General features: G+C 42.2%; 1 protein-coding gene across 4 annotated transcripts in view; it reads left to right on the top strand.

The window, feature by feature from the left end:
• The window catches only part of LOC111252340 (serine/threonine-protein kinase D3-like), a 94,377-nt gene that overhangs the window by 54,887 nt on the left and 30,039 nt on the right, over positions 1-9,451 (top strand). The window contains exon 1 of one of the 4 annotated variants that reach the window (XM_086993908.1): positions 1,833-2,755. The exons of 1 other annotated variant lie outside the window; for it this stretch is intronic. Coding sequence is in view for 1 of the 3 variants with exons in the window: in XM_086993907.1 (XP_086850033.1) it covers positions 3,916-3,946 (31 nt within the window). In the remaining 2 variants the exon portion in view is untranslated. Of the gene's footprint in view, positions 1-1,832; positions 2,756-2,775; positions 4,232-9,451 lie in introns of those variants that run through there. 2 more of the 4 variants (XM_086993907.1, XM_022810036.2) reach the window with 2 other exon arrangements.

The raw sequence follows: 9,451 nt of genomic DNA, 5'->3' as shown, positions 1-9,451 counted from the left end.
ATACTTATCACAGCGCAAAATATGTAAACAAAACAAACGTTTACTACAGGTTCAGTAAAGTCTGCTTAAGAGGAACGATGATGTCTTTGAGGTACATACATGTATTTGGTTTTTTCGATTAGGTATCGCTGTTTGCTAGTTTTTCGTTTTTATGGTAGTCTATGCGATTTTCCTGTTGGCGTATGCCTAGATACATCAAAAAAAGAGTTCTGATGATGTGCCTATCGAACGCTAACCCCGCGTTCGTCTGTTCGGTGCACCTGCGCCTTGGAAACCACAATGCGCAGATGCGACGAAGAGAGCGTCAATAACAATCGAGTATAACACGATGGTAGCGTGGTAACGATGAGAACGGTGACGCCAACCATCATCATGATGGTGCTGGTGATGACGTCGTGTTAATCGCATCATCGTAACACTTACGGCTAACAGCAGCGCCTGGCCTATCTATATACGCTGGCTGCTGACAAGCAGCAGCGGCTGTGCGATCGTGGACCCCAAGTAATCATCTCTGTAGTGTCGATAGTCCGTTGAGTTATGGTGATCATATGATGACCTGCGTGGGGCTCATCACCAACGGACACTGCCCAGTTTTTTCACAGTCTATGGGCCATTAGTAGCCACCTTTCTGTCACTATTTGTCTATCTGGATGCTTGCAGCTGCGGCGACTGCCGTTGCTGGATGTACATCCTCGTCATCGTTAGACGAAACACCCAGATGTTCTTTCCTCCTCATACACCACTCCACAGTTACACCAGCATTTGTTGTTCAACGTCCAAGTGAAACTGGGGACGCTGTTGCTGCCGCTGCTGGTCGCGGCTAGAGCAATGATGCCGCTATTTGTATCACTGATCTGGGTGACTGACGATACATCAAGTATGTATATATATACGTATGTTTTGTACGTGGTCGCACACAGTACCTAAATTAAAAAAAGAGGATAGCAGCGAAGGAGACCGCCTCCTGACATACTACTACTATTATTGGCTGCATCCATTCCGTCTATTGGAAAACCAGTAGACCAAGAGTTAGTCATCGAAGACGTCTTCTGCGGAAAGGTGCACAAATTTTTTGCTAGTGTAGGGCGTCCATCGCAGATCCACATTAAGCAATGACTCTCGATCCAGGTGGGACAGAAAGAAAAAGAAAACATTATCGCAATTAGATGAAATCAGTCTAAACGGGTGACGAAGAGTGCAACGGATGCGCTTGGGGAACACTAGAATTATTCTGTGGCCTTTGTTGTTCACAGCTAACACAATACCATGGCCAAGCGCTGCTTTGCTTTAAGCGCAGTCACCCCTCAATTTGGACTGCTTCGAGCGAATGATAAAGTAGAACGTGTAGCAAGCATTCGTTTAAGCACAGCGTCGCAAGCGGTGAGTAGTTGACAGGGCAAAACTAGCGATTATCCGTATCGAAAAAAGCTAACTGATATTGATATTGCGTTTTAGACCGATCGTTAATTGTCCACAATCGTGGGGCGGTGTAGAACAGGGGGTAAGGAGGAAAGTGGGTAGCGCGGCACCAACACCGACGGAGCCGAAGCAGACGACAGGTGAAAAGAAGAAGCGAAAAGTGGAAGAGAACGGAGTGTGTAGTATATCGAAGGCTGTAACGCGGTGGTACACAACTCACCGGGACCCGTTTCCTATTTTAGCCACGATATCATTAGTTTATAATAACTGTAAGAATCAGCAAGTGTAAACTATGCAACGAAGCTGTTTGCCAGAATATAAACTGTTTCCTTACTCGACTATTAGCTATTGAGTTACTTCTCGCCGTTTCCGGAGAAGATAGGTTCGTCCAGAATGTTATTACGGTAGCTTTTATAGTGCGGAACAAAGTGGACTAAGTGTGAGAATCGAAAATGAGTCAACCGAAAAACACCTATCGTGTAATTCTGCCGGGACAACAGAAACGACAGCTAACGATAATAATATACTAACATAGAATAGCAAACAAAAGGGTATCGATAGAAGGATATTTGTCCGCGCAGGACAAATAGAGGGGCTGAGCGCATGCATCAGCTGTAGCCACTGAGTGGGTGGCTGCATGTAGCTAGTTAGTCGCTCGGTGACTGCTTCATTATGGGATTAGATCGGCTATTCGCTTTCGAAGATCGATGTTCTGGTTCAGCTTAGTAAAGCTATGCCATGGTGGCTACCATGGTGAACCATGATAGCTAAATAGGCAACGTATTTCCCTGCTAATCTTAGGGACACGCTGTGGTCTAGTTTCGAGCCCATAGGGCATAGACGGACAGACAGACAGACAGACTTCGTTTGGTGATGGCTGGGAGCCAGCCGTCTACCTGATCAAGTGTCGAACGGCGATACCCGACGTAAAACTCGAAACACCGAGGTTTCGCGCGAACGTCAACTACCTCCAGTTGTTAGTCCCCTCTCCAGAATACATTAAACAAAAATATGACGACGCTTGCGATGAGGATAAACTCGATGCTGATCAGGTGTAGTCGCATCTCACTGTCCCCACAGACAAAGCTCAAAGCTGAGTGAGGAGCTGATAATGTTTTGTTTGTCTCTCTCGTTCTCTCGCCTCAGTTTTGACCGGCCGTGCCGAAGGTGATGGTTGGTTCGTGTGATACTATGCAGAAGCGACCCCATATCGTGCATTCGTGCTGCAAACTACACGCTATCTTCGTTTGGAACAAAAACAACGGCCCGTAGTGCCAGAAGCTGATACGATAAGCAACTCGAGTAGTCCTCGAGCGTCCAGCAGCAGCAGCAGCTGGTGAGTAAAACATCGATGCTGTCAGCGTAAGCTAGTGCCGTTGCTATCCATAATAGTGTTTCAGAAAGCTGATGCGCATATTATGTGTGGGCTTGCCTGGTTACCACTGCTAAAACAGCACAAACGACGGATCAGGGCGTCCAATGTGTACCTGTAGAATATCCTATTGGCCGGTAAGACAACGGCGTTTTTGTTCTGGTGTCACTAGCGCAACTGCGTTGCTCCGTTCTGTAGCGACGGCACGAGTGGCCCAAGTGGACTGCTGCCGCTGCTGCTGCTGCTGCTGCTGGTAACAGATGGCAAGAAGGTAACAGCAACGTTGTCGGCGGCAGCTGGGTTCTAGGCGTTTGTTCGTTGTTGTTACCGCTGAAGCTTACTGGTGAACGGAACGGCCACTCACAGCGGAGTGGGAACCCGACCGGCGCTGGGGCAGAAGTCAGTGTCGGTGTCGTTAGTGCTTTTACTCGTTATTAGACAGCGTCGCCATTTCGACTGGGACAGCTTCGGCAACAACAACAGATTCCGTTTGTGCTGTTGTCATTGTGGCCGGTGTGCTAACGCCAATATTACACAACAACAGCCGGCAACAGTCGTCGTCGTCGTCGTCGTCGTCGTCGTCGTTGTCGTCGTCGTCGTCGTCGTCGTCGTTCAATTAACTGTTTACCGCTCGTGGCGCTGTTACGATCGCCAACAGTGTTTATTGCTGTCGCCACGGATGCAACTACTTTTGGTGCTGTTGCAAAAATCTAGAGCACGCGACAGATAAATATAGATAGGCAGACGACGAAAAGGCAGACGGACGGACAGACAAATCGGGCGGACGAACGAACGGACGGACATACAGAAGGAAAAAAAAGGTGCAGCGAGAGCTCTGAAGCTTCGATTGTTCGCCAGAACTCCGGCGGCAGGTGCTGCTGCCGTGACAGCGACGACGACGACGACGACGACGACGACGACGACAACGGCCGTCACAGCAGCCAGCTAAACCGTCTTATATTCGTCAGTCAAACAACTGCTGTTAGTACAAAGCGAATGAGGACGTTTTTTCGAAGTAAAGCTAAAACAACAGAAACATTAGCTAGGCTACTAAGGCCATACATGTCCCTGATTGCCTTTGGATGCGGTGCTAACTGTGATCCTGCTAACTTTGCCCCATGTAAATGTGCTACGGGCTCAATGTACCAATAAGAGGTATGCGTGTGTGATTAGCGCGATAATTAGTGAAAATGTTTTAGAGAATCAATCAGTTGTGATCGAAAGCTCGTTGCCCGTTTGTGTCAATGTGTTGAATAGTGATCGATAGTAACTTATTGATGGGATGACACTTGCGCGCTGTTTGGCATATCTCGCGAACACTGACTTATCGTGTTAGAATACAACGAAAGATAAAAATGCCCCTTGCAGGGTTGAAGTAACCAATCAGCTATCTCTACTCACTAATAGTCTCTATCCTCTATCCTCTGATAGAACAAGATTGTAAGTATAGATAGTGTTATTATAGCAACAAATGGGACGAAGCTCATTCTAAAGAGCGTTCCCTACGACGATCTATCATACCACATAGCTATGTGATGGTTATGTTACTTATAATATCCATAAAAAAAAAAGCCTAATTCGTGTGAATCCTGCTCAGTGTCGATCAGCGTATCGAAGTAGGTTCAGTAACCACCGTTGATCTGATTCTAATTAGTATCAAATCAAGTTCCGAATATAAATCAGTCACATTTTTATATTTTACTAATTGTGTGAATACTTTTCTGGCCCACGTTTTCTGAAGGTCTGCAGAACGTTTATAGAAATTTGTTATAACGTATATATCTCTGGCCAATAAACTCAACTGTGGTATTGTGAACGAATCATACACAAAGCTTAAATCTACTGTAATCTTTTTCTGTACGGATATTTGCTATTTCTCCGGGGGTTAGGTCGCGCTAAACAAGGCGCGTAGATGAAACCTTAAAGGCTACAAATTATTTCCTTTATAAGATATAATGTACTTGTATGCTTTAAGTGGGCTGCAAAGGGGTTACAGTAAATCGTGCTATAAATTTCTACCGCAGTATAATCATGTTTTCGCATCAAATATGGTAAAAACAAACTTATATGGATGTCGTTATTTATAAGTCACAGTATTCACCGAATGCAGGAAATTATCTTGTAAGAAAAAATTACTTTTGCTTGTTTCAACACTGTAAGCCTTACTTATTTAACCCGGTGTCCACCTGGAAACTGTGTTATACATGAATGAGAGTCTCTCAAAAAATATAATTTTTAAGCTGATTACCGTTCAGCGTATCGCTTACACAACTAATACCTAATGCATATTCTATAATTTGTTCTTGCCCAAATGTATGTTGACGTTCGGTAAGAAAAAACGAAAGCAGACGCATTTTACATAGTTGAATGTTAACTTCTGCTTATAATTTTGCCATTTATATGATCGTTGTTTTGGTAAAATTTTGCGGCTCGTATCGATCCCATTATCAATAAAAAATAAAAAAAAAAAAAGAACGTTTAAAACACTTTGTGACATAGTTAGTACTTTTAAAAATACGAGCATATAAAGCAGAGTCGGTTGGTAGCAAGCGAAGGTCGTTTTTATTCGTTAGTACGACGATCGCCGTAACTACTGACTGTCTGAGATACGTGTACGTGTGCCTTTCGAATACGACACAATTACAATAATTGTTAATAAGGTTTTTTGTTATCTATGATTTGTATCGCTATCAGGAGACAGTTCGATGATAAACTAATGTAGTTGAAGCGGGAATACCTTGGGGCATTTCTTTCTCTAGACGAGTGTTGCTAAACTGGTCATTCGATGATTTGTCACGGTAGCGCCCTATAGTTGTTGTATTTGGCTTGGGGTTTTTGGCCCTAGATAGGTCAACTCTAGCTAAGTTAGTAGGCAGAAGTTTGATGTCGGCGGGATTACCGTTTCATCGACTGCCTACCCTGTTATACGAAAAACCAATGCTAACGTGTTCGCAGATTCCTCACGGTTGCCCACAAGAGCAATGGTTAAGTTGTACGCAGCATCGGTTATATGTGCATGTAATTGTTTAGCATCAGGTAAGGGACAGGAAAAAGATGGCGGCCGCCGCTTATTTCAGAAACGCACATTTTCCCTTGCATCATTTATGGCGATAATGATGGTAGTAAACACAAACTTTGAGAATCGTTGTATAAGGACACCAGAAATCTACAACTTGTATTGTACAAGTTCTCGACCTTGTGATACACTGGTTGGGGCATTTAAAAATTTCAGTGGCAAACAGTATATATCAGTAACATGCTAAACTTTCACTTAGTATTTGTGGGCCAATCCTTTACGCGTCCTGGTGCATACTGAAATGCATATATATATATATATAGGTTAAACTTTACTCTATATTGCGTTTCGCGCTGATAGGAATTGCAGCTTCGGTGCATTCTTACCAACATATTTATGGAAGTTAATAACAATCCTGTTGTGTTTTGCAGTCTCTGTTTTGAGCTTATTTTTATATATGGAGAAAAACTCAAGTTACAAAGAACGCACGTCGTGTGTCGTTGCTCTCAACAAATTACAGTTTGTGTATTTATCTATTTAACAACATTAAAAAAATGAATTATAATGCATGGAGTGTAGCGTAACTCTGGCAATACATACGTTATCATTAGTAAAGGTTCTAGGTGCGGGATACGCCATATTTATTATGGCATCTTTTTTGGCAGATAGAACTGTGCCCGTCCCGTAGAGAGCCGGAGCGGCAATGGCCATCTGAATGTTTCTGAGCTAATCCACGGTGCAGTTGAATTTACTATGCTCAAACTCTTCATTATTTTGCTCTGCCCGTTACCGTCGTCGATATAAACGCACCAAAGTGCATTTTTTTTTTTTTTTTGTGATAAACACTAACTGGAGATGTGCCGTGTTTTTGGCGTATTTTTTTTTTTGTGTTTTTAATCATTTTGCTGTTTCGACTTACCTTGATCTGCTTGATTGTGGTATTTCCCGTTTCCTCTGCAAATTTACGGTAGGCGTCGTGGAGACGCTATTGAGCGATCTATTAGGGTCTAGCTATTCGCTAAAGCCTATTATTTATGCATTCACTGTATTTGCAATGAGTAATTGTATTTACCAACTTTTATCAGGCAATTTTAATATGCAATATGTTATGTAATAGAACGAGAAACGTTTTAATGTTTGATCGTATGAAAAAAATTATTTAAAGATTGTATTCTTGCTGGCTGTAACGCGGCCGAACGACCGTAATGTTAGTGGGTACCATTTATTACCACGACGTGTAGATGCCTGATGATGCTTCACGCATTGATTGAGTTATTTTGTTAGGTCCTCTACGTATTTCACGTCGAGGGCATTTGTCAATATTTTTTGAGTACTACGATAATTGCTATACTAAAGTCAAAAAATTCTACCATAACGAATACGTACGAATTTAAGTGATAAAGACGGAAGTTGACTCTTTCTGTTACACTGTCATTGTTTGCGTAACTTCTCACGTCAAATGTGACGCTGACAGCTTATTTTAAAGATGAGGCGATATACAATACTACGTTTACACCGGTATTTCCTCTTAGATTATTTCCTAATTGCTAAAATTGTTGTTAATGATCTATTGTGCCGTAGAGATTTAACATGTTTGTATGTCCAGGTTACCTGACCACAAGGGAATATTGCTTCTTAGAAGTTCTCGGATTTTTTTCCACAGCGAATAAATGTGTACTAGCTACCGATACAACTAGCTAGCACACATCGTTCAATTTTACAAAGTATACATTCCCTTAGCCCCCAAATTGTACAGGGTCTATTCCAATAGGTTATGTGGTTGAAAAAAATGGGCAAGGCGCGAGTTCACATGAGCAGGACAACGATCGTACGGGTGTCCTTCAAAATTAAAATGGATCATGAATTCATCAAACTTCGCCTAGAACAACACCAGTCTTTCGAATAATTTGTGAGACTATTTTGTTGCTCGCATGTCAAGCTTACCCGATTTCGATCGTAGGAAGTCATTAAAAAGATCTCGCTATAACGTAAATAATTAACAATTAGGTTTTGAAAAATCGTCTGCTGATGTTTTCAACTTAGTCATGCAGTCATGCAAATGGCGCGAGGTTAGAAATTAGACACGCTAAAACAGACCATTTTCGATGCATGGCCAAAATCATCTTAGCGCTGCGTCTCGGTTCACATAGCAACAAAAACTTTACGTAGTTAGAAGGTTTCAATGCTAAGTTAACTGAGTCTTGCTGTACAATTGAGTACCGGCGAGTTATTCTGTGCGGAACGTTCAGTTTCCGACTGGAAACGGCTAGAAACAACATGTTCTTTATATACATATACCTCTTCCCCAAAATAATATACCTGCGTTATAGCTATATAATCGCTGAAAGGTTTAGAATATATTTATAGTATACAGGCATTCGTTTGCGATCCATGTGCTATCATGGTTCGCGCCGATATTTCGCACTAAGGACATTGTCTAGCTAAAACTCATCTTGTAAAATATCATACCAAACTTTGAAAGATCGACCACCGTTTGTAGCATTAGAGCTCATTAAACATAGTTTTATATAGAATGATTTTCAAAACAAATCTGATGCTCTCTTTTACAGGGATACCGTATTCCTTAAAAGGAATAATTTTGTATCCGGGTAAATATTCGCGTAGGGTCTTGCGGTTTCTCTCATATTGTTTCCCTTAATAATAGATGAGTAGCTTTCTCGTTGTTTGATATACGAATAGTGCATAGTTGAGTTTATCATGCCTCATTTCTAGTCCGATAACAGTCCGACTCTTGCGCCCACTGTCTGTATTGAAGCATTCACGCGAAAGTTCGACGTGAGAGGAGCTGGTACGCGCTACTTTTTATCCACATAGTGTTCAATAGCACGTAATATTTTTACTGAAACAAACGTTTGGAAAATGTCCGGCTTTTCTTCATAGTTCGTAGAAGCGTCCACTTGCTATTCGGTGAAATCGATCACTTTTGTTTTCGTATAAGCGTTCCGATTTAAGTAAGCAAACACACATTGATGTATACCTCAGCATGCAGGTTTCTATTTATTTGTCCGCAGTCGTTACATATTCAGATATATAAGGGCGCCTAAAAGTAAGGATCACCTGTAGTTGACGATATCAAAAGCTTTTCTGGGGCTCTACTAGCTTAGATGTACTATACGTCGCAATAATCTTTCTGATGGAAATGAAATCAGCTATACGATTGCCGGCGATCTTCGTAAATATATGTCGTATTACATTTTGCGCAGGCCGAAGTTATTATACAGAAATCATATAACGGAATCACTTAAGGAGTACGAAGACAAATTGCCTACATTACTGCATCCCTGAGCAACTCCTGATACGGTCAATCTACATGGACGTTGACGTTCCTCTTCATTTGCTGGATCAGATGCGCAAAATTTTACAACAATGGCTTTTGAAATAGCGTTCTAGTAAATGGCAGGGAGTGTGCACACCCCTTCCGTCTAGCAAGTTCTGACGCACGTCCGAAACAAACTGAAAATGGACTTAAGTAGGGATGTATTAAGGGTGTCTGAAAATCGAGTCCTTTGCGGTACAATTTGTGAGAGCTTTTACCCATGCTGTCCTCTTGAGCCACTGACCATGCTTAATGATACTTGGCAAAATAACGCAAACTCTTAGGTAAAGCTGTGTTTTCCCCGGGT

The sequence above is a fragment of the Varroa destructor genome, unplaced genomic scaffold (genome assembly GCF_002443255.2).
Source record: "Varroa destructor unplaced genomic scaffold, Vdes_3.0 BEIS01000006.1, whole genome shotgun sequence".
NCBI classification, from domain to species: domain Eukaryota; kingdom Metazoa; phylum Arthropoda; class Arachnida; order Mesostigmata; family Varroidae; genus Varroa; species Varroa destructor.
The sequence above is the reverse complement of the archived record's forward strand: the minus strand, read 5'-3'. Positions and strand labels throughout refer to the sequence as shown.